The sequence below is a fragment of the Buteo buteo genome, chromosome 11, assembly GCF_964188355.1.
Source record: "Buteo buteo chromosome 11, bButBut1.hap1.1, whole genome shotgun sequence".
NCBI lineage: Eukaryota > Metazoa > Chordata > Aves > Accipitriformes > Accipitridae > Buteo > Buteo buteo.
The window spans coordinates 35,889,073-35,914,956 of NC_134181.1; the positions used below are offsets into that span (position 1 = coordinate 35,889,073).

Here is a 25,884-nt window from a genome sequence, read left to right on the forward strand (position 1 = left end):
TCATCTCCCAGAGGAAACTGGAATGGAAATGAGAATGAAATATGGGTTTCCTTTTTAAAAAGAAAATAAACAAACCTTAAGGGCTTCCTATTGGAATGTGATGGGATTGGACTCCTATCTCATCCTTTGAAAATCCCAGCTGGAATTATTTAATGTCAAAGCATGGAATTTCCCAGTGTGAAATTCATTGCTAGCTAAGGATGCTCTGGGGATTAGAGAGACATCACTTTGCCAGGGTAGCGTTGCTGTCACCGCAGGAGACCTCACTCGCACAAAGGGACGTTGCTGGTCTGTCCTGCTTCAAAGCTGAATCTTGGGGATGAGATTCTTCAATTCCCATTGAGGTTACATGCTGTGCAACTGACAGCTGGATTTGGGCAGAATAAACCAGAGTGGATAACACTTTGCACTGCCTGGGAATAGAGGGGGGGGGGGGGGGGCGGGGAGAGAGAGGCAAGAACAAAACATAATTTGCTGATTTTCTTATTTGGTAATGGGGTAGTTTGCTAGTGCACTTCCAAGATTTCCCTAAGACCACTTCACAGTTGGGTGATTTTGCTCATTTGGCTGTATGATAAAAGGGTCAGATTGAATGATTACAGTGATTTCTTCTGGTCCAAAATTAAAATAAAATAAAACAAAACCCTATGGTATGGAAGCCTGATGTCTTACAAAACTTTAGGTTAGATAACAACACTGTCCCAAGGAGAAATCTCTTTAAGTTTTGAAGGGTAAGACACCCTCAGTTTCAAAGTAGTTGTATAAATTAAAAACAGGAGCGTATTCAGACGGTACACTGGGTAATCACTAAATGCTTTTCTTTTTTCCTCTGATCAAAGATGATTATATTAAGTAGGCATCAATGTCTATATGTTAGGGATCTATAAAGCACTTAAGCAAAATATGGGCTGATAGCTGTATGTGCACTGACTGGTGTGGTGTTAACAAGATGCAGCTTTGTTTCTGAGACTCATAAATCAGCAGTGGTTTAGGTGATGGAGGGAGAGAGAGGAACAACTCTCTGTCACATTAAAAGAATAACCTTTCTGGCCTCTTTTTCTAAACTGTTGATCTCTTTATAAAAGAAGAATTGCCCTGCTGTTCTAATAAGAGTTGTAAAATAATATATGTGTAATTAGAATTTAATAATGATTTGTGTGGCTGGATCTACAGCATAAGCTAGTTCAAGTGATTGTGTAACCTTTGCATTGTGTTCATTATCTAATGTTGAAATAACAGCTGGAAGTTGAGAGACTGACATGCAGTTTTAAAATTACGGAGCTTGAAATTGCTGCTGTCTGTAAACATATGAAAATCTATTAATGACCTTTGAGCTCTCTGACTGAAAATGTTTTGTAACATAGAATACATTAAGATTGCCTGCTACTGTAGTGTATGTTTCCCCTTTCTCAGCGATTGCCTGGGATATAAATGAATGTTTCGTTCCTGACACAGATATCAGAATGTTTGGAACTATTCTAGGAAGCCCTAAGGATATATGGAAACATTTGGTTGCTTGTTGTTTGTTCTAGCAAACCAGTTATAGATGAGCTGCTCACGAGCATGTGGTGTGCTAAGCCACTCGACGTGGGAGAACATAGCTGCTGGCGAGACTGACAGCTGTAGACCTCTGTTGTACAATACATTTCTCCAGCAGCACGTTTGAGGAGGAGCGAGGGCGACAAGGGTGGCACAGATGCACTGTCCCAGACTTTTCATTAGCGCATGTGACGTTTAGGTATTTAGAAAGGCATTTCTTTTCTGCTAGACGTCACCTGACTCAGAGTTTTCCCCTTAGGTTGAAGTAATATGCTATGGGCAGCTGTTTCTGGAGATGGCTGGCTTCTACATATTTCTTGTTGTTGGATCATTTATATTTCTTCTTGTTTGTTTCCTAGCCAAGAGAAACTACCAGAGGACTAATTATTTAATACACATTCTAGACCTCATGACAGCTGAAGTGAAAATTGTTGCCTACCACTGAGGGCAACTGCAGAGTTGATAAAAAATGCCTCTAGTGTCATAGAGCTTAAACATAAATTAATTTATCATGCAGCACCAGGGATCAGAATATGGCTGGTTTTCTTCTGGAGACTCTCGCCCCTACAGCAGAGTTGGCAGAAGTGAATTTGTGAGCTTTCGTCTCCTTCAGCGCAGTGTTCGTTGGCTTTGTGCAAGCTGTGTCAAACTGCAGTTGAAGCTAAGCTTGCAGACTGCAATGCTGTTGAAGAAGAACATTCATACCCCTCTTCTGCAGCATCTTTGGGAATGGCACCCTTCCTAGGAGGGTGGTGATGAAGAGCATAGGCTGGAGGCAGAGTCTCAAAACGTCTGCAGCTGCTTTTGTAGAGTGAATGTGTTCGAGGCTGTCACCACATGGGAGATTCGTCTGGAGCTTTCATTCTGTAGGTGCTACTGCCTTAAGAGCAGTATGTTTTTTGTGGCTATGTTTTAAAAGTATGTACCATAAAATGAGTGGACACAACACATGTGGTTGAATCAGGAATCCTAGAAAATAAATTAAAACTTTGCATTTGTATTTAGTGGGTAGAAGCTTTGAATTACTGAAGAAATCGGGCCTGAGATTCTTGAATTCATGACCAAGCTACCTAACATTATAGCTGTGTCTTTTAAGTCTCAAGTATGAAGCTATTCACATGATAATCAGTACAATCATAATGTGGTTGCTATATACTTTGCGCTGTGAAGATCAAAACGTTAAATGCAGATGTATAGATGGAGGAGACCAGTTCAGGCCTCTGCCTATGGTAAATGAGCCATATGTCCCATCCATCTGCCCAGCCTCAGGTTGGCTCAACTCCGTTTCCAGAGTCCAGTTCATGGAAGCATGACATCCCCCTCTCAGCAGAGGTTGAAACAGTTGTGTCTTCTCCTTTTGTTACTAATTTTAAAGAGAGACACAGTCTTTCTAAGCATTCCTGTCCATAGTGACAAATAGGCTGGAGGCATCTTTTACTCAACAGTGCCTTCCTGTTTTTTCTGACCAGTTTAGCTGAAAATTGGTAGTGATGAAAGCATCCAGATGCCATACCTGTTTGTGCTGGTAGGACCCTCATGCCTTTTCCTTTGGCAGCTTGGGGCTAGCTGGTGCAGCTGGAGGCTGGGGGTTGTGTTACCATCCTGGCAAGATTGAAATGAGCGATGAAAGGGCCACATCTGGCTTCAAGCAAGGAGCCTCTTCTTCAGGTCCTAATCCTGTCACTGGATGGGAGCTGTTTGAATCCAGTACGAGTGCCTGTTTAAATAATCTGGGGGGAAGGGGAATTAGTTCAGATTAAGTGTTTAAAGGCTGCTCTGTAAACAAGCTTGTGATTGCTGCCTGTCAGCAGCGTGGTGCCAGCAGTGTCATTGAATATTGGCACACTTGAGGAACGTCTTCCCAAAACACTGCACCTGGAGCGCGTGCCTGACTGTGCTGCTTACTTGCTGGGTACCTTTGGAAGTTAACTGAGATTGATGTCCCCCAGATCACATTCTTTAAAATAAAGGTGTTATGCCTAGTCTGTCACTTGCGAGATGTTGGGTAGTGTGAGGGCAGCGTGCAGTGCTGCTGCCATTCTAATTGTTCCTTCTTGGGAGGGTACACACTGAGACGACAGGAGTTTGCAGGAGGCACGTGTGCTCTATGCTCAGCATTCATACCCAGCAGTGCAGTGATGCTGCTCAAATAAGCTGAAGTAGGTGCTGTCAGATAAGCACAAGCTCTTTTCCAGCTCCTACATACACTACATAAACTGGGCAGGCTGAGCTCCCAGTCCTGGCTGAAAGCAGCTTCAGCCGAAACGTACTTTTATCTGCTGTGAAAGCTGGGCAGGTTGGCCTTGTGGTGCACGAACAGCAGCGCCTTTCAGCACTCCTGCAGCCTGTAAAAGCTGGGCAGGCTGGGCTTGCCATATGCCTCATTTCATCTACCTGAAAATGGTGCCCCAGCTTCCCTTCAATCATTTAAGCTCCCTTGCTCTCTGACACACTTTCCGCTGACAGTAATTCTGTGAGCACTCGTCGGGCATTTACTGCCATCACTAGAGGAAATACTGATGGCTTAAAATGGGATCATTTCCTTTCTGATGGACAGCAAGCACCTGTGGGAGTTTTAATAGCTGTACAGTATGTCTGTTAGTAGGTAGTGAGGAAGACGGGTGCAGTTCTCTGCAGTGAGGCGCCTGCAGGCTCTGAAGAGGAAATTGGAGGAGGAGGAGAAAGCCATGGCTGGCTTCCTGTTGAGCTTGCAGAGTGCTGCTTAAAACAGTGGGGTTTGTGTATCTAACTCCCCAATGTGTGATGGTGGAGAAGGGTTTCTACCAAAACCATGGACAGCCATATGCTCACATTCATGCAGATTTCCTTGACCTCTTACTAAAGAGAAGGTATTTGCTGTATACATTCTTACTTTTATCGTCCCCTAAATTACTATTAAACACACTGTTTCCAGGTACTTGGTATTACGGTGGAAGAAGAGGACTGGTTTTTTTCCCTCAAGTAATTGAGAAGGAAGAGAACAGTACCAGCCCCCTTCTCCCCAACTTATTAAAACAATTACTGCTCAGCACTTTATTCAGGTCTTGTGCAAGCAAAAAGAGCAAGATTGGAAATGAGAAATGAAAATCATTGTGGATTGAAATGCATTTAAAAGTTGTGATACTGATCTTCCCCTTTTGTAATTTTTGGCTACATTGTGTTGAGGTAACATTTGTCCAAGGTGTGTCTACTTGGTGTGGTGTCTTCAAGGTCCTAGCAGCAAAGGTCTTAATTCTTGGGAGACATAACAAGTGGGCATTTAGCAGAGTACCAGCAGCTTGCTCTTCAGCTCTTCACAGGTGACAGGAATGCAGCTTCTGGTAATAAATTTGACTGTTTCAATTACAGTGAGTTTCTTGGTTCATCCACTTTTATTTTTAAGTTAAATCATGTATCATAAACCTGCAAACCAGTGGCAGCTTCAAATGTCTTAACATTTCCAAAGCCGTCTTGTCAAAAAGTCGTCTTATTCTTGAGCTAAACATGTGACAGGGTCAGAGCAAACGTGATGCATTTTAAAAAGCAAGACCCAAACTCATCTGGAATATGTCAGCTACGAAAGGAGAATTGCAGTCTAAGGTTAAACAAGCAAGGATTTCATTTGCAATCATTTTAATTGATATTGATTGTGTTGCTTGAATGTAGGGTCAAAGCAAGAGAGTAATTTCAAATCTAGACTTTTTTTTTTTTTTTTGCCTTTTAAAAAAGCTTTAGTGGCTTTGGCTGAAAGGCTAGGGGCTTGAGTTACGTTTTTAGTGAAGTTCGCAGTGGGGGAGAAGAGAGGGCAGGGAAGTAAAACAAACAAGCGTGTGTTATATTACAGAAAAGTGAGAACTTCCCTGTCCATGAAAATTGCAGCCTGCCGGCTGGAGATGCCAGCCAACTGCCTCCCAAAGTGCCCTGAAGTGTGGGGAGAGTGAAGCCGGGCTGGCCTGCTGCCAGATGGGGCTTCCAGTGCGGAGCTGCTGTACTGAGCCGCGGGCCAGTCCTACCGCTGCGGCTCCTTCGCCTTCGCTGCCCTCCCTTTCTCCTTCTACCCCATGGCTCTCCAGAGCTGAGCTCTCAAACGTCTCCTCCTCTCCCACCGTTACAGTGTGCTCCTGCTAGTTTTTAAGATCTCCACTTGGATTTGCTGCCTGTTCACCACATTGAGTTCAAATTCAATCACTTTGGTATGGTCCTACCTGATACCTTCTGGTAGAGTTATCTCTTATCCCATTCCTTTTTTCTCCCTTTTTTCTGTCCTCATTATTCACCTAATTTCATTAGCCTGTTGGTTACTCATCTTTTCTTGTGCTCGCTCCTGTTCTTGCAGTGGTTTCTCTCTCTACGGACCTATCTTCAAATCCATACCTCAAAAGTTAATTTCTTTCATGTAAGTTTCTCATGTATATCTCCAATATTATCCTTCCGTTTGAATTACTGTCTCTTGTGTCATCTTTATGCAACTAAATAGACAATAGATTTCCCTTAGTAGTGGTCCTGTCTGTATTTGTAACGTGCTTTGTCTGCTTGGAAAGCACGAGCATATTAAGTCAGCATTTGTTTCGATGTTGCTGTTCTATAAACTGGGTATCAGGTCAGTAGGAATATTTTTAAAGTAACCTAATTAAAAATAAATCTGTTTCAGTTCTTCTCTGAGCCAGGATCTCTCCCTGAACTATTAAACAAACACGTTTGACAACCCTACTGCTAATTGCATGATAAAGTTGATATAAGGATAGTCAGTGCTTAGATCCTCGGGAGCTTTCCCATTGCAATTTTGCTGAGAGAAGCTGGAGGCAGAAACAGGAGAAGCAGGGTCAGTTTTAGAGACAGCAGTACGTTTTTTTATTTCCTTTGCATGGATCCTTCTCCTGTTTGATGTTCAGTGGGATATTTCACGTTCCCCGACTTAAGGAATAAGTGCTGCAGTGAAGAGTTGTGGAGAGAGAAGCTGGAGGCTGTTTCCCTTCTGGGAAATCAGCCCATATAATCTTCTGAAGTCAGCAGAGGCAGTCTGGCAGGAGTGGAGTGTAACCAGTCCTTGGCTGCGTGTCTGAGCCTTGCAGTGTCCGATGGGCCCTGGGGATGGGGGATTGTAATGGACTTGATTTCGCACCAGGGCTGCATTTTGAACTGATCCTTGAGGGCTCAGGGTAGTTGTTTTATGAACTGTAGGTGTTGGTTTTGTGCTCTGCACCCCAGCAGCACGCTCCAGGTTTTTCATCTAGCTGTGTGTTTTTTGCACTTTTTTTCAGGTTCTTTAAGTATTCCCTGTGTATGAAAGGTATTTACAACTCCAGCCTCCCCCTACTTGCTTTCTGAGATCTCAAAGAGCTGTGTAAACTCAGAGGATTAAGGCAGAGTTTGAGCTGGGCTGAGTAAACACGCAGTGATAACTCCAGCCAGCGGATGGCTGTGGATGTGAGCTTGCGCCAGGGTCCTCTAGGGCTGATCATTATTTTCTGATCAAATAGGCAACGTGGAGTCCACTGTGCAGAAGTCTCTTGCTGTGGCATTTTATGGGTAAGAATGGTCTCATTCCAGAGCCGAGGGCCATGCGCCCAGCATTATTCACAGCTTTATTTATAAACTGAGCAGTGTGTACCTTGAGTGTCTTTGGAGATTGCAGCTGTGCCTCAGTGACAGAAAAATGGCTTTTCAGGAAGGAGTGTTCCAAGTGATTAAGGATGTCGCCAGCTCCGCTGCAAGCAAAGGTGCAATTGCATAGCTTGGGCCAAATAACGAAGAAAAAAATTCAGCGATTTTTTTATGGTCTCTCAAAATCTGTTGCAGAGTCTAGGTTACGTACTTGGGTTGCCAGCCTGTGCTGCGGTGGTATGCCAGTGGATCTTCACAGCTATTGGTGTGCAAGGTATTTCAGTTAGAGCTGGAGGAGGTACCACAATTAGATTTTCAGCTGAAGTGTTCTTTGGTATCTGTACATCCAAATAAGCAAATGGGGAAGTAGAATCTGTATGTTTTATGGAGTAACTGCCAGGAAAGAGGCTGTAAGGAAAGACCTAATTCTTTCTTATCTGTAACCGTGCAGCCAATTAGAACCATCTGCTCTCCGTCTGCAGCCCAGACAGGCAAGGGGCTGCAGATGGAGAGGCTGTAGCCTGCCCTGGAAGGTGTGAGAGAGATTCCTAAGTGAGGACAGGTAGGAGACAGCCCTGGAAGCGGTGAATAGTAAGGAACAAAATAGTTTTTGTATATTCTGGAACAAGATTTGGCAATCCTCTTCCTGGAACTGAGAAGAGAGAATGGGCCTGGATCCACCAGCCTTCCCTGGAGAAGGGGATTTACTGACCCTGACAGCAAAGGTAGCCAGGTCTGCTGACTCCTGGGTTGGGCAGAAATGCCAAGGTTGGATATGGAGACCTTTTGACTTCAGGGCCTGACTTCAGACATTGTCGCTGTGTGAACCCCTAGGCTTTACGTGACGTGCAAAGGGCAAAAATGACTGCTCGTCTGGGCTTGTCTAGGGGGAAGGCTCCAGTGGAGCAGTTTGTCAGAAGGCCAGTCTTACGTGCCGGCTGGGATTTCTGGACTGAAGTCAAGGTGCATCAATAAACGTTGTTCACTGTAGTGATGTACTGTATATTTTGTATGTGCTTAAATTTTCCAGCAATTGCCTGTGTGCAAGCACAGATGCACATCCAAAAATAGTAAGCTCTTGTGCTAAGTGAGGTCCCCAACTTGGAGGTCGTAAACTTTAGTAAAAGAACAATCGCTGGAAGGCTCTTTTAGTAGAGTAAATAGAAAGGAAACAAAGGAGGCAAGAACAGAAACCCCATTAGCCCCCTCCTGCTCTCTGCCTGAGGCTGCAAAGAAGTTTGCATTTAGCAGCATAGAAAACAGCCCCGCTGTCACCCTCTGTCAGCGAGGAGAAGCTGAGTTCAGTGTCCTGGGTTCTCAGAAAAAGCAAAGTTCTGTGAGCTGCAGCCTCTACTGAAGTGGGGAGGAACGGGCCTGTGGAGTAGCTTTTCTTGTCACGGGGCTGAGAAACTTGGCTTCTTCCCCATGGCTGCCCCAGGCTGCGGGGCTGAGGATCCCTCCCTCGGCCTTCCTCTTGCCAGAGGCGAGCAGCGGCCTCGGCTACCAGGGCTTGGGTCTTAATTCACGGCTGTTTGGAAAGTGCTTGAGATTCTTGGACGCAAGTGGCACTACAAGTGAACGCATTATTTCCTTGGCTTTGATCCAGCTATGACTGTATTCCCTGAATTAATTTTGCTAGTAGCTCAGCGATGAGACAAACCTTAAATCTCCAAACAAAATGGGGATAAAAAGCTAAATTTCTAAGTAGGGAATTTTGTAGCATTCAGTAAGGGGGAAAACCACAGATTTCCAGGCTAGTTACATGGTGAAGTGAATCGTCTAAAACGTGCAGTGAATGTGCTGTGGGTGCTGAGGGAAGACTTTCCCTAAGGCATTAACAGAGACCCAATCCCCATGTGAAGCCAGCTAGAATTTAAACCGAAATGGCCATTTACTGCCTTTGAAAGCATCCTTAAAAGTGAGCATTACACGCTGAGCCAGGACTGCATTATTTGCTGGTGCTTTCACGTGGTGGCATTCCCCTGCCCCAGCCTCCTTTCCCCCTTCTCAGGGGCCCATGTCACCTCATGCAGCATCTTCCATGCGTCTGCCGTCACACTGCAGCTGCATCTGGCTTTATGAAGAAGTGCACATTTTTGGTGACTTCTGTTTTGAATGTTTTGCTGAGTATCAGTTAACAGATGTCATTTCCATTGCACTAGTTTCTGATTAGTTACTAAAGCTTAGCATTTTGATTTCTATCTCGGCAGCTTCCCAGTAAATAGGGCAATGTGACCTTCTTAAAGTGGCATCTTGAACTGCTGTTTTAGCGTGCTATCTTAAAACTAAAACCCAAAGCGAGCAACTTAGCACTAATTTGCATTCCTTGTTTTATCATTCATGGACAATATTGCCAGACAATCATTTTCCTTGCTCTTTCACTAGTTTCTCTAGGACTTGGCAAGCTGAGCTGTGTTCTGGTATGTTCTGCATCTCTGAGACAGTGCTACTTATTTTAATTTTGGGGTGGGGATTGTATCTTTGGGGGTTCTGCAACTTGCTGTATATATGTGTGCTTTAAGAGGAGCTTGCCAGCCGCACAGGACCCCTGTGCAAAGTGTGTAGAGTTGGGGTGCTGGCTAATTGTGTTTGAGCCAGGGTTGGAATAGGAAACACCTGTATGTATTTTATCATTGTAATTGAAATTTCAATGTCTCTGTGACCGTAAAGTGTCAGTGCATCATCTTGCCTCACAGGGAAGGGTGACTTCAAACAGGGAGTGATTTGGAGTGGAATCAGCATGTTGCACACTGAGGCAGTCAGTTCACTAATTAAGCAAGAGGGGGAGGAAGTAATCTAGAGCAATCAGCAGGGCATTTCATCCCAATCCCTAATTTTCTTTTTTGTTGGGCTTTAGTTTTTGAGAGTCTAGAGAGCTAATGATTTGCATGAGCTCTTCTGCAGTACTGAAGGTGTGTGCATTGACGTGAGCAAGTTGTATTGCGAGCTCCATTCGTGTAGGATACAAATATCCATGATGTAATTGCTTGAGTCAGAAGCGAGGCATTTAGAAAAGGGGGGGATGAGGAATTTGGAAAAATTCCTGTGGCTGAAGTTGACAAATCTTGGCATGGTGAACAGTGCTTTTAAGGTATCTCCTAATCTGATATATTTACCTCACATAAAAAATTAATTGGGATGGAGATTCTGTAAAACATTCCAAAAGAGTTTAGTTTCTACCCTTGAGCAGTTAATAAAAGGCATTGGGGAAAAATTTATCTAGCTGTAGTGAACTAATGTCATAGTGATTTGGCATATTATTTCTTAAATTCTTTTTTCTGTGTGGTGTGTGTTGGGGGGAGAGGTTGATACATTGTCACCCAGAGTTCAGCTTCCAGTCCTCAAAGATGCCAGGGATAGCAGTAGTAATTCCCTTCTCTGATCTCACTTCCTATGTTAATCATTATGACATGACATACCCGCTTTTAAACTGTGCTTAGATTGTATGTTATAGTCCTGATTCAGGGCAGGCACTTAACACTTAGAAGTGTTCAACCTCTGTTATGTGTTTAGATCCCATTGATCTCGGCTTGCTTATTGAATGCATGGTAGGATTTAGAAGTGCATTTCTCCATATGAATGCTACTGTGAATCAGAGACTGTCAGGCCCAAGGGGGGTCTGAAATGTTGCCTTCTGAGATCAGAAACAAAACAAAATAAAAACCACCTCTGTTTCAGTTGAACAGTTAAAGGCTTTCCTCCAGGATGCTGATTTGTTCATGTGCTGTTGACGTATGGTTCCTGAATTAATCTGAAGCAAACTCATTTTCATAACCAGTTCCAGCATCGCTGAAATTAATCAAACACATAGCCTGGAGAGTATTCATCCTAATCTAATCTAAAATTACTGTTTGCATTGTGCGTGCCTAATTATTCATCTTAAGTCATCTCTGGAAAGAACATGCTGTCTTGTTTGTGTTTTTATTCAATATTTGTACTGCTTAATGCTTAAAAGTAGTCTCAAAGAACTTAAAGAACTCACTATTTTTTTTTCCTCCTTTGCAGAAGGACATGTCACTAAAGCCTCAGGAGCGGAAGGAGAAATGGGAGAGGCATCCAGGAAAGAAACCCAGAGAATCTGAAAACTGTGTGTCTGCTGAGCCGAGTGAAAATGGCCATAACAATGATGCTGGGAGCTCTGAGAGAGAGGCAGAAAGAGGCAAAGAACGGATGAAGAAGAAACTCCCTTTGAAGCTATCCAAACAGGTAGGGAAATTATTTCTCATCTGAAGCGACTGTATCGTGGCATTGGCCACTGTGAAATGTCCTGCTGGTAGGTTGGGGTTGTTAATGTAACTGGCTTCTCTGGTAACTTGTGCTGGTGAAAACAATGCATCTTACAAGACTTCTGGCCAAGTGCACAAATCCTGTGTTGTGGGCAAGTTTCATAAGCTAAAATGGAAGACGAGGTGTACTGGGTAATGCAAGAAGGAAGGAGCAGACCTCCCTTGTATCCTGCAACTTTGAGACAGTAGTTCATACCATAGGTTTGTGGTTCTTACAGTCTTAGGCACAAATAGAAATCATCAGTCGGATCATAGTCGTCTTTGGAGAAGATGTGCTTGTTAACGTGCACCTGGAAGTTGCAAACATAAGTATGTCCGTCTCATGAGTCAAGTTCATGTGACCCCAAAACGGTACATTGAGAAGGAGAGAATATTCAAGTATTTTAGAAATGGAAAGTCAGTTTGGAGGAGGTTGTGTTCTCGGGAGTCTTTTCTCCGTGCCCTTCTAAAATGAAGCATAAGCATTAATGAATTAAGAGTTGTCATGCTGGAGGGGACGATTGTGGAGACTCCCATCTGACCCACAGTGTGTACAGAGCTGGGGAGGTGACAAAGAAGAGCACTATGGGTGGCAGGCTATTTATCCCTTAACTGCTGCTCAGCAGGGAGATGCGTTGGTGACTCAGTGCTCGTTCATCAGTTTGAAATCCACATGGCACAGCAGCTTGTATCTATGAACAAACACTTTCCCAGTTGTCCGTTAACATGGTGCCAAATGGCAGCCAGTGGGAAGACCAGTGTATTTGACCCTTCAGCATTTGTTCTGAGCTAAGAACTACACTGTGATAAAAAACTATTTTTTATTCTCTGTGATGCAAAGAAAAAGCTTTTTAATCCAAGCACACCTTCTCTTTTGTGAAACTAGTTCTGTATGTGTGCCAGACAAAGAAAGATTGAATTGTCCAGTTATTGGAAGTGTTTTTTCAGACTTTCAATATTTTAGGATTTGAAAGGATTGTTAATGTTATCTAATGTAATCCCCCCCCACACACAACTTCTCCACCACACACAACCTTTTGGATTGTGTTGTAGCATATTCGTTCAGAAGGGCTCATCACATTTTATGATACAAATTCTAATGGTCTGTTCATGGCCCCACTCTTCTGGTGGCTGATTGTTCTCATTAACAAATTAGCAGACTTTGTTTTCTTCCTTTTTATTTAAAAAAAAAGTTGGAATAATTCAGTGCAAATAACTTAGGTAAAGATGTTAGTACTTTTCTGCTTGCAAGTATTTAGGTAGCAAATCATGTAACCATGCACTCCTAGTAAAATATTTGCCAGGTTTGTTTTCTTTTAATTCCCCCAAGTGATACCAAATGTTTTGGTTTTAGACTCGTCAGTGTATATGTAGTTAAAATATATCAAGTTTCTTGTTTGTTTTTGCTAGTAGTTGAGTGATAGGGTTTCAGTTCCCCCTCTGGTTACAGGTGCAATGAGTTTGTGCTCAAATTTTCACTCTCTGCAGATTAAAATGACTTTTTATTATGGGTGAATAGATGCACATTTTAGTTTCGATGAAAGTTTGAGCTACTACGACCTTTTTCTTGGCATCCAAGCCCACAAAATGCTAAGCATGTATTTCACCAGAGGTCCCTGGCTTTGATATAAAACGTTCAGAAGCGGTAGTGCTGGATGGTATTCCTGCCTGTTGCTTACACCAGGATTGTGGCATTCTGCTTCATCAGCTCCTCTGCCTTTGTAAAGCTGCTGTTGCGTCAGGTTTTTTTATTTACATGAAAAGGCCCCAAACACCAGTCCAGCGACCCTTGCAAAGTATACATAAAGCTGGCTCACTTTCCACTCCGGTCCCCGGAGTAACCTTACAAATGCTCATGTTGATGCAACTGAGAGTGGTGCAGTTTGAGTATGGAAACAAGGAACACCACAGGAGGTCATTAGGCCTTGATTGCCACCAAAACCTCTCTAACATGAAAGCCTAGCTTCAGTAAATACTGCCTTTCTACGGGTTAGAGAGTTGTTCCTTCAGGTCTGAAGTTAAGCTGCAGGGAGTTCAGCGCATTTCACGTATTTGCACCGTTGTGGATGTGTGAGGCTGTGCTCTGCCGGGCAGCGGGGAGGTCCTCTCTTCTTGGAGCTGGGGTGAGGCAGTTCATCACCCGCTGCAGAGGAGGAAAGGGTTGTTAACAGTGACAACTTCTACATGAAATTTAAAACTAAGTTTCCAGTAGTTGTGACCACTACTGATTTCATGACAATTCCTTAGAAACCTTTGGGGTACGAGGTTTTGTTACACTGGCCAAACTCCAGTTTCTGTAATTATATGCTGCTGCCTTAGTTTACCAAACGCTTAGATTATTTGTATTTCAGCTGTGAAAAATGAGGACATTGTTATCTGTTTCTTCTGGCGAGTATTTGGCTGCCATCAGTGATTAAATAGGGTATGTGCTGCCACATTAATGAAAACCTGAGTTCATCTTTCTTTGTTTAATCTTTTTTTTCCCCTGTAAGTATAAGTAACAAAATCAAAAAGAGTGAGGAGCTTGCACAAAGCGTATAAAATAAAACCTGTGATGAGTGACTCATTAATACACTGTACCTTTTTAAACAAGTCACACTTAGAATTCATCTTTTATTGAAAAGGAGGTTTTTTTTAAATACCTTTTATTATCCTAGCTGATACAGTTGTGAAAACCAGACAAGTTTTCAGGTCTGTAAGGTTCATGAAAGTAGCAGCAAAATCTAAGCTGATAAACTAAGCTGTTCTTAGTTCAAACTAATTATGCAAATTATACAGACAAGTTCAATAATTTTTCATTTTTTTAATAACCACAAAGTTTACACCTAGAATTCTGGCATTTCCTGCCAAGCTGTCTAGACAAATTGGCTGTAATATTAAGTTTCCTGGAATTTGGGGGTGATTTTTGCATCTCAGGGTTATTAAACATAGGTTTATACCTAATTTGGAAAGCTTACTGTAATTAATGTTAATTATATTGAGATGTTGCTTAGAAATTACTGTTCAATTTGAAGCTTTCCTTATACTCTCATCCCTTCTCTTCACAATGCTACTGAATTGTCATCTTTTCTACACAGCCTCCTCTAATAAATTAAATTGGGCATTATAATTATGGCATTCTGCTAATCCTTGTAGAGAGGTGCAAAGTGGTAAGCTGATTTGAGTGCCAGGTTGTCTGCTTTGTTTAGAAAATTAGATGAATACTTCACTCCTTTTGACAAAGCATCCACATTACTATTTGCTCCTGAATATTTCGTTCTTCTGTACCTCAGGGTGCGGGGAGAGGGTTGCAAAAGCCCATCTGTCCTTTCCAGCCTATTACTCCCACTGTGTTTAAAAATCATTGAAACACATTTATCTCCTGCTGTAACCGAGCAGAGGGGAAAAAAGGGCATTTCAAATAGTCATAGGTCCTTTGGCCAAAGATTTGTAAGGATTTGGGGCTGTTCTCAACACATGTGCACAGGGAAAGGTGCTGACTTGAAACTGCTGCTCTACGGTAGGAATCGACAAAACCTCTCAGTCGTCAGGGGCATGTCAAGGAATGAGAAAGTGTTTGAAGCAGTGATGTATTTTAGTGTAGCCAGAGTGTCCTGCAGTAAAGCTTGCCCCTTTGAAAGTGTGCAGTTGCCTCCAACATGGGAGCATTTGTTGGGAATTGAGTCATTGCCTTTTTTAAAAGCCACGTCCAAGACTAAACCAGTGGTTTGTGGAAGGGAATCCCCGCCGCAGCTGCAGACAGTGCTGGTGGGGAGAGGAGCCCGTCACCTCTTTAAAGGATTCCTCTATGGCTGGGTGTATAATTCACTTAGATGAAGCAGGAGGTAGATATAAGATGAAACCTCTTAGTTCCAGTTACTCTTCCTTGAGTTGTCCTAAGTTGTCATTCCAGTTTTTGGAGAGTCACCCTTTGAACCTTGAGTCTGTCTTCCATTAGCCTTAGCTGAGCTGTTTTTCTCTCTTTGGGGTTCATTTTTGGAGTTGCTTATTCCTCTGAACATCTGAGCAGCCTGGGGTCACCCTGGATGTAGAACAGTGGGGTTTTTCTGAGCTTTGGGACCCATTGCCGTTTCTGTACGTAGACTAAAAATGGGCCGACCTCCTTCTAAAAAGTGTTGGGGCTAGTAGGAAAAAGTTGCTGATATTTCAAGTTAGCTTAACCTCAGGCTCTGTGGTTAGTCAGCTTGGGAGCACCACAGTATATTGAATATGTTTAGATGTTAAATGTGGCTGTAATAACACTCTGTTCTGCAAATAGTCATTTGTCACGAAGATGAGTGTCTCACACCTCCTCCTTCCTTTTCTCACCCACTGTTTAAATCACCCGAGATGAGGCAGAGTCTCAAAGCAGCTGAGGAGAAAAGGGTGGTGTAGCATGTATTTAGTGCTCATAAATAGCGTGCTGCGTTTGGAGCATGGGAGGAAAGGGCAAGAAGGCTAACGCTGTCATGTTGCTCTGGGGGTGTGACATCTCTGTGACTTCAGCAGAGCTTCCTGGAGGGAGGGAAAGCAGAGTTAATTCCTGTCTCTCATTCACTCCCCAGCCTTTGTCAAACTGCTGAGCATTATTGATGATTAATGTATATTGTTGGTGTGGCTCTTGCTGGACTGGAACTGCTAAATTACATTAACATGTTTGATTACCTATTCATGTGATTTTTCTGTGATGCTCATCAGCTTGTTATCCAACATTCATTGATGAATATAACACCCCTCGCCCCCCCCCAGGAGAACACTGCTCTGCGTTATTGCTGATCTGAGCTAAAGGTGATGTACTAAGTTGTTTTCCATCCAGGATGCACATTGTTTCTTCTGATGTCTGGGTGAAAATTGACAGCTTGTCTTCAAACCAGTTACATATCCTTGGCCCCATTTTGTGTGTTGTGGTGGTACTGAAAGGCTATGGGGTTTTTCCCAAGGTGGAGGGAAACAGTCTAGAAACTCATCTGGCTAATGAAATACCTTGTGTGGAAAATTTCCCTTGGCATCATGCTGCTTGTGCTGACGGTTGGGCAATAGGAGCACGTAGCTGCTTGATTTTTATTTGTATTTTTCCAGATAACGATAAATGGTAAATTGAAAACTTGGATGTGCTTTTGAAGCCACTGGTGGATTGGAAGAGAGTGTTTGCTTAGTGATGCAGAGTTCAGAGACTGAAATGTACCTTTCTTAGCTGAGATTCAGCAGCCATGTAGGAGAGCGAGTCCAAAAAATAACCTTTGGTGTCTTTGTGGGCCAGAGGACAGGTATGGATATGCCTGCCCTTCCATGTCTCAATAATGTCGCGTTTGGAGGCTGAATTCTGTCTAAGAGGGTCTAAATGTGGTAGTAATTTACTCTGTTACCTTAATATGATAGTAACTTGTTCTGTTACTTTCAGTATCTCAGGCTATTAAAAGCAAATGAATCCTAGGCAGCTAACTTAACAAAAAAAAAAAACAACACAAAAAGGTTGCCTTTAATGTGGGTTTTGGGGATTGGTTTGGTTTGGTGTGTGTGCTGCTTTGGTGTTTGCATTTCACTGCTTTTGAACACCGAAATTACAGAAACCAGTTTCTTTTTGTTTCTAATTGATGTTACCCTTTTTGTTAGCAGATATTGTTATTTAAATGTTCTTTGAAACTAAACAACAAAGCGAAAGGAAAAAAAAAAGTCCATTTTCTTTTAATCAGGAAAATGTTGCTTCATGCGTAGCTTAAAACAAGGATCCATTCCTACTGTCGTAAGTACAAGAATTTACAATTTGGACATGAAAGCTCCGTACCGAGTAGTTTTCGGGGCGCATTTCTGATTGCTAGGAGAGTTGGGCTGTTACCTGCGGGCAGCCTCTCCACCGCTGCCTGCCGGGGCTGGTGCTTTGTTCCCCTTCGGCCGGAGCCAGGGCCGGCTGGGCGAGGGGTGCCACTCTGGTTCAGCAGGGCCTTCTCCTCGCACACGGGCTCGCTTTTAACCGTGCAAACGGTCTCGCTGGCTACGGAGCTCTTAATGAGGTTGTAGGGCCGGGGGCCTGGTCCCGGGGGGGATTTCGGAGGAGGTCCTTGTTTCCAGCTGAGTAGGGCTGCGCGGCACAGCCACAGATGGCCTTGCCTTGCTCTCTCAAGCTAATCTGCAAGTGCAGAGACTTCACAGCTGCCTAGGAAACCGCTGGGGAGTAACGGTGCGAAGTACTGAAATGGGCAATACAGTATTTAGTCATTAGGTTTGCTAATCCAAGGCCTAAAATCAGCCTCGTTTCAATCAATAGCAATCTGCTTGCACTGTCAGGAACTAATTTAAAAATCTGCTTTAAGTTCTGGTTAGGCGCTTGGTATTCTGTTTTCTGCATCAAAGTAGAGGGGAAGCAGTGGGCATAGCACAGCAGTGGCAGGAGGAGGAGAAATCCTTTGTAAATAAATACTGGATGTTTATTTCCCAAATGAAAGGCTGCTATTACAAAGAAGTGCTGCTGGTTTTGCTAAATTTGTCCAAGAATTCGTCGAGATTCTTGAAGTGGCTACAAAGCCCACTCTGCAACAGAGGGGGAACTTCACAGTGTGTTTAGTTTCTTCAGTGTTTCTTTAAAGTGCTATACGAACCTTAGACAATTAAGGTTTGCGTTACAGATGTGGCACAGGTAACTTCATCGTGGGATTGCAGCCACCTTTTGAGAGCTACAGCACAGCTTCCATAACTGATCTCTCTAGCGTTCTGTGCTTTGGGAGGAGTGGTGCAAAATAGTGCCATAAAACGGCTGGGAGCTAAGGTGGCAGAAGGACTTCGTTTAAGCTGGAAAAATGTATTTCAAAACCCCCTGCAGTTCTGGTAGGGAAACATCAATTGAGGAGACCATGTTTATTAGAATTGGGGAGGGGGGGGAGAATCCGACTGTTTTTAGAGCAATACTGAAGCATGAAACAGAGGCACGTGCTGGATTTTACTACACTGCAAGTGCTGTTTTCTGAACGGAGTGATGTAAAGCACACTTTGGCCGCTGAAAGTGTTATGTATGGGAGAAAGTGGCTTTGTGCTTTTCACTGGTGTAGTGAAATACTTACTTGTCTGGGCCAGTGGGTTCCCATTTTGTAGCAGCCTCTCACTTGCCAAATAGCTGTTCCATGTGCCCCGCTTGTCCCTGCTCTTGTAGGACTCGCCTGATCCTCCCAGAGAGGCTCAGCTGCCTCCGAGCGCAGCTTCTTGCTGTGCCCCAGCCCGGGAGCGCAGCTGGGGGAGGCCGGTCCCATGCTGGGTCTGGCAGGGTTTGCTCACATGGACGAGCACCATACTGCCATGGGCTTCCCTCCTGCTTGGGAGGGGACTGCTCACGGATGGCAGAGCAAGTGGAGGTTGCGCGGCCATGGGGATGGGGATGCAGTGTCTTGCCACGTGCACTCTGCTCTCTGCTTTGTTTTTAAGGATCATTACGATGGTATGGACCCTGCTGCCTTCCGAACCAGACCCTGAGGCTTTGCCTGCAGTGTTGGCTTCCACCTTCTTTGTCACTGCTTTTCCTCTTCAAAATTCCCGTCTGTCCCCACTCACCTCTCCCACTTAACAGCATTTGGGCAACAGCAATGTGTTCAGTTCTCCAGATGGCTGCCGGCATTTTTAACATGTGTTAGAGTAGGTCTAGAGAGCGTGGTGATAAAAGCACTGGATGGTACCAGTGCTTTCTCTGTGTTGGGACTTCCTACACTACCTCTAGTGGACCTGAACCACAGTGTCTTTGGGGGCCTTATGTCTCCATCTCAGTTCCCCATCGGAGATGCGATAGCTGCAGACCCAGTGAAGTGTGGCCGAACAGACCTCAGTAACTCGAGACGCGCACAGATATTTAATAAATGGAGCAATGTAGACGAGGCCGCTCAGAGCAGCTCTCATCTCACAAGACTCATCCCTAGCAAACAGGGAAGACTTGACCTGACATTTCTGGTGCTTTCAAAGTTTAAAAAGGTCATAAAGTTGAAGTGATAGGAAGATAGTTAAGTCACACGGCTACAGTGTAAGAAAGTTATGTTGTGTGTATGTGAAAAATCAAACCAGTTATAAGCTCCATGTTTTAAAACTCCTGCAGGTCACCTTTAACTTCTCTGCCTGCAGTTAGATGACTGATAAGGACCTTAGGTCACATTTGCTTAAATATAGCCTCAGACAAGAGCAGAAAAAAAGAGAAACAAAGCAGTCCTCTCTTCTTGCTGATGTTCTGTAAGTAGCTGTGAATGAATCTCATTACAATGGCTTCTTTTGAAAGGGAGAAATAAAAAGGAAATTTCATTGCTAACAACTTATGTGGCATCAGAAGCTATAAAAAAGGTTGTTGGTGGTCATTGGTTACATTGTTATAAAAGAAGAGCTAAATGGTTTGTAATTTAGAGAAGGCTATTTAATTACATGAAGTAATTTACAGGAAGCTATAACCACTTGTATCTTTTTTTCTGTTGAATTTAATTGGTTGACACAATGCACAAAGTCTTCTTTCTTTTCCTTCTTCCTTTCTCTCATTTTTTTTGTTTTATTTGTATATTTGCTTTTGGAGAAGAGAAGGCACCAAGATAGAGCACTTCTGTTATATCTCGTGATTTTAGCAAATTGAAGAATGGAGAAACACAGTACTGTCTGAATGGTGCTCTGTCTCCAGCTAGTCCTGGTGTAGTGTGTGCTGTTTGAAGAGATTCAGAGCCTTGGCTGGAGGTTTTTCTTGCACATCCCTTCATGATGGTGAGATAGGGCACATTCTAGGTGTCCTATGAGCTGTGTAGAGCCCCTTTTCCTGGGTATAATGCAGATGCCGCAGAAGAGGCTAGGACCTAGAAGCAGCTGAAGCAGCCTTGGCATTTTTGCATGTTGTTTTTCTGCTTTCGACAAGAAATGTCTAAAGGGTTATTGCACCTTGATTTAAAGCACTAGTTGCCTAATATTTTAGCTGGCTTTGCACAAGGGTTTGGGATCTGTTACCTAATCGTAGCCCGTGTTCTTGGTCTTGCACCAAATGTCTGCAGTAAAATACAAAGCCTCTGAATGGCAGCAGGTAGAGTATGGTTCCTTATGATCACCCTGTAAGTTTTGGGATGATCACAGGTATTTTTTTATGTGTGTGAAATAAGCATAGTAGTTGTAGATGAACAATATTCTTCCTCTAGCGTGCTTATCTCTATAATAACTAAACCATTTGCGCAGCTCCAGTCTAAATCTGAGCCGATTTAAAACAAACATAAAAATGACATCCCAATGTCACTTGTGGTTGAGGCAGAATAAATATCTTTTTCATGAGATACTGTTACTTTCAGCATGCAGAACTTGTCCTTGCTTACTGCTTGCAATGGATCTCCATTTCTGCAAGAGACTGCAGGGATCAGTGCACCAGGAGCTGTAGCAGAATCGCTTTGGCAGTTGCCAGTCTTTGCCTGAAGTCATTTAATGGCACTGGTCCAGCTCACTTGGCTTTCCTCGTGGAAGCCTATCAAAGATGATGCTGTTTTCCACCTCTCAGTTGCTTTCGCCTCACAAACTGCAGCCTCAGGCAGTGTTACCCACATCCCTCAACCTCTTTTCAGTGTGGATTCTTAAGGGAGCTAATTTTCATACTTCTGCCTGATGGATGGTTTACACGAGCTGTTGAGAATATACGCAGCTTGCATAAGCACGTTTTTGGTTTGAAGACATCTCTTAGGTAAAATAAGCCCTTATTTTTTTCCCTTTAGTCCTTCAAGCAAGGGTACTAGTAGCTCTTCAGGTGAATGCCATTGCACTATTTATTTGGCAAAGTCAGCCCATGAAACCCATGCTATTTTCTCTAACATTTTGTCTAAAAGAAACTGAAGAATTAAATAAAGCCAGCAGGGGTTTGTGATAGATTTAAAGCTCTTCAAAGCTTACTGGTTGAGGGAGTCTTAAGGCATAGTCGGGTATGTATGTATCTTTTAACTCAAGAGTTGAAATGTGCCCTGTCTGTATGTAGGTTTTTCTGGCTGTTAGCCCTGTAAATTGATTCTAAAATTTTTCTGAAGTTAAGCCTTGAAATTAATGTACTTTTAAAATAAAAAATCCAAGTAAGGGGGGTATTTCAAATGTTAAGTTTAGGAATTACACATATAAACTCTTACTATCGTTATATGCAAAATTTTTTTGGTTTGGGGTTTTTTTTCAGTAGCTTCCTCTCAATTTTGTTTCTTTGGAGTTGCTGAGATTACAAAGAAAAGTATTACTTGGATAGCTGCTCGATTCTGAAAGTTGGTGTCTAAAGTGAGTTATGTAAATATGTGCAGGTTTTTTAATTTAAAAACAAATCTTTCGACTTCACCCTTCCTTACACATTCTGCTTTCTTCTGGTTAAAGGCTTTGATTTCAGCAGTAGGTAAAGGAGCACAGGCTTGGTTCTTCCTTCAGCTGCAGATCCAATGCAAGTTAAAGTTGAAGACTTGTAATAGGTTTCATTTTGCACTCTCTAATGTTTCCTCTTACAGCCCTGCTTGACTCATTGACACTGAATAGTAAAAACAAGGAAAAAAACTTTTTCCAGGGGAAACCTTATCCACTGGAATAATATTGCTAAAAGAATCCAAGGACGAGGTAATGGATCAAGCAGTGGATGCTGTCCAGGGCAGCTAGAATAACAGTGCTGTGATGAGTAGCCCTCAGATGCTGTAATATTGCAGCCTTTTGGAAGGTGGTGCTGGATCTCATAAAGTTGTCTTTCTGTTGGTTCTCAAAACTTTTGAGTGGCTGTAAGGCAATATTTTCTAGTTTAACGTGACATTTATTGGCTGTAGCATCAGTCATAGGTATCTTTTTGGAGTTAGTGTCTCAGTCTTTTCGGATCAAAGATGGAGATAGTTTAGCTGGTCAGATAGGTCTGCTGTGGAGTACATCTGCAGCTTTTATGGGGGGGGGGGGGGAAAAGTGCTTTCCAGTTATTTTTCAGCTCGTATGGAGCAATTTCAGTGTATAAAGGTGTAAACGGGGATGACACAAAGGAAGAGAGTCATATTACAAGTGTTGCCTGAATTGAGGTTTTTTAACTTGCTCCTCATTTGTACATGTGCTCTTTTTCTTCCAGGTGCATACTGCCAAAACTAATAATATAAAAATAAAAAAGTTATTCTTTGCTTACCACATAGGAAATAATCCCTACAGCAGAGAACAAAGTCTAGATCCACAAAACCTGAACCCCATTCTGAAAAGCTGAATTTGGTGTTTTCCCAGCATGCGTCCATGCCCTCCTGTAAGAGGGGCTGGCAGTACAGCCCTAAGCATTACTGGGGGACGTGGTGGCGTAATGGCTGCATGCCATTTTAGATTGCTTCCCCATTTTCGTCTCTTGCTTTCCTTGCGCCTGGCTCATTTTGTTCATAAAGCAGCTTGTAATTGAGTGTTTGACAAAGAAGTGTTTACAAGCAGTGTTTCTTGTGCATAACTGCCTAGCTGAGGGGAATAACAATTTGGGTCTGAATTTCAGCCCTCCTTTGTCACTGTCGTATCATCGTTGGTGGCGGTGCTGTCTCTGCTTAAAGAGAAAGATGGATTAAAATTGTTTCAGGGTATGGCACTGGAGTGGGGAATGCATGCGCTTTGAAGAAGCTTGTGACTGTTCCTTGTGGCCCGTGCTCGTTCTTTGTTCGTCTTGGTTTTGGACCACACCAAGGTGTGTGCTAATTACCATGTGTGGTGACTTCTGGGTTTTTAGAGGTGGAGTCTGCTAATTTAGGGGGAATTTTATTCCAGTCATATGAAATATAAAGGTTGGAGTTTTGCCAGGTTTTAAGCCCTCTCTAGTCATCATGTGGGGCGAGATGCTGTAGACTGTAGCTGTCCTAATCTGGGAACATGGCTGGAGTTCAGTCTTCGTGGGTTGAAACCTACAGTGCAGACAGGACCTGTGCTAGCAAAATAAAAGTCTCATTTAGCTATCGCTCAGAAAGAAAAGGACTCTAGGATCAAGCTTTTTAGTTCAGGCAGCATGTGGGTGTTTCAATTGTCCATGCCAAAACCCTTCTGCAAATTATGCCAACTGGGCAGGGTGTGGAGAGAACAGAAGTAATGAAGTTATGCATGAGTAAGGAACAGCTCAGGCTTTATTTAGACCCATTATAGGTCATTGCAAAGGGTAGTCTTTCTTTTTTGGGGGGGGGGGGGGCGGGGGGGCGTGTCTTTTAAAGGGGCTGCACATTCCGTGTTTGCAGGAATTACCATGTTTAATCAGAAGTGGTGGGAATCGGTGCATAGTGAATAAGCAAAGACAATGCCAAGAATCGTCTACTAATAGCTGGAGGCAACCCGGAGCTGCTGTCCGTCTCCAAGTTGCGGGCCTGAATAGGGCAGTTCCCATTAACGTTAGTGCCAGTCTGGGACTAAAACCCGCACGTAGAGATGAAAATAAGTCGCAATACGTGAAACAGAAGTCATGCAATCGGGCATAAGTAAGAGTGGTACTCAGCCATTTTGGCCAATGAGATTAATTCCTTCCCTGCTGCTTGAGTGCAAGCAGGAAGCGATTTCTGTAGCAAGTCTACTAGTATCAAGTCTGCTTTTCTGGGTATAGTCATTACTTAATGGTCGATACTGATCTGTTGAGCAAAAATAGATAAACAGTCGCAGCTTTACTGACAAACCAGGAGTAGGTTAACATGATGGCTACACTGCTAGGAGCATCTCTGAATTAGTGTGATTGCTTGTCACAGTGCTTTGACCATAGCAATGTACTGAATAGTTAAATTATTGTATAAAGACGACCACACGGCACTCACATCCAGAGTGGCTTTTATTTGTATTCATGCAAAATAGCTTTGCAGGTGTTTTGCTAAGACATCTTCCCAATCCCATTAGCCTTGTTCTGAATCATTCTCATGCATCCAGTAGCTTGATAAATAAACAGTAAGTTTTTATAGGCCTGTACAAATGCTGGTCTCTTACAGTCCTTTGCAGCTAGATATTCCTTCCTTGTTTACCTGACTTGTCAAGAGCAGAGGGAGAAGAAAAATGTCTTTGTGATGGCTTTTTTTTTTTTTTTTCCTTACAGTGAAGCAAAGGAATAAAGGGATTATTTTTTTCCCCCAGACAGTCTACCCACAGCAGCAGCATCAGGGACCTCTAGTAAATTGATCAAGGGACACATTTGACCTTAGGGCTGCTTGTTAGAGAACATTGTTATAGACACATTGTAATAAAGTCTACATTATCCCAGAGAGGAAAAAAAAAAGTAGTACGGGTTTTGGGGCCTTTTTGGTTTCGGGTTTTTTTTGTGCGTGTTATTTAGTGGGAACTGAATTGTTGTCTGGCAGCTTTGGGTCACCTCAAATAGGCATAAGCCTAAGGCAAAGCCAAAGGCAGACAAGTTACAGAATAAGTTGTCTGGGAACTTGACAAATACCTGGTTGTTATTGTTTATTGAAACAGAGAGCACAGGGAAGAATTGGGTTTATGAAAAATTATTTCGACTGCAAAATGTAAAAGAAAGCGTGAGTTGTGTCAAGAAATTAGCAGTGATGTAGACCTTGGAGGCTGGCACTTCAATAGCTCTGCCCTTAACTGGAAGGGAAGAGAGCATTCATGCGTCCTAGGCTTTGGGTCCTGAAGAGCTTGGAACAGCAGCTGCTGCGTGTTCCTCAGAACCATCTCGCTGGTGAGGGCTGGGTTAGCAGGCTGCGGAAGCAGGAGCTCTTACAGACTTGTGAATTCTTTTGGTAAGAGCCAGCTTTGTTTAAAAAAGAGAGTAAGCTCTCTGCTACTCAAGTCTTGTAAACACAAATAAAAAAAGATGCTCTTAAAAGAAATTACTACCACAAGGATTCAGTTACTTGAGAGCCTAAATCCCAGTGGCTTGTTGATAGGATCTGCTCCTCACTCACTTAAGCATTTACCATAAATCCCACTTACCAGTTTACTCTTATTTCCATTTTTGTATTCTGATACCTCTTACTAGAATAAAAGTGTTTCTTCTATTTTGATAGATCCAGGCAAATAAAATGTGCAAGCTGTTGCAAGATGTATGTTGTGCTCCATGAACGGGACTCAAAATAGGATATCTGATCATTTCAGAGGCTTTCTTTTTGTGGCATTATATGGTTATTTTCCTAATGGTTATTATTTATTTATTTCGGCAGAATATCTTTAACTTACATTGGCAATGACAGGAGTTTCTACTGCTTCAGCTGTATTCATTTGCAGAATGTAGAAAACTGAGACTTTTTTGCAGTATTCAGCACCATGTGACTTATATTGATCAGGTATATCCTGCTGTTCAAAGACCTATTGAGATGTACTGTAACTGCTTAAGGTGTATCTGCTAAAACAGCTTAGTCTGAAAGGCTTTTTTAGTTGTTTCATGCAACAAAGGCTGTTAATACAACTACACAAATGAGAGCCCTTAGTTAAATCCTAGTTAAATATTGATGTACTTGTTGACTTGAAGAAGCTTGTTCTGACAGAATTGGGATTTAATCGGTAAAAGTCAATCTTTTCCTTCTACCTATCAAAAAAATGAACTGTTTCCAGTGCTGAACTACGTATGTTAAAATAAAAATTA

The 25,884-nt window shown here is 42.9% G+C and overlaps 1 protein-coding gene across 12 annotated transcripts in view; it reads left to right on the top strand.

Annotated features, from left to right (window-relative positions):
* Positions 1-25,884, top strand: part of FBRSL1 (fibrosin like 1) — a 558,388-nt gene that overhangs the window by 140,565 nt on the left and 391,939 nt on the right. For all 12 annotated transcript variants that reach the window (XM_075041518.1, XM_075041524.1, XM_075041519.1 and 9 more), the window contains exon 2: positions 11,128-11,328. In XM_075041518.1, coding sequence (XP_074897619.1) covers positions 11,128-11,328 — 201 coding nt within the window. The remainder of the gene's footprint in view (positions 1-11,127; positions 11,329-25,884) is intronic.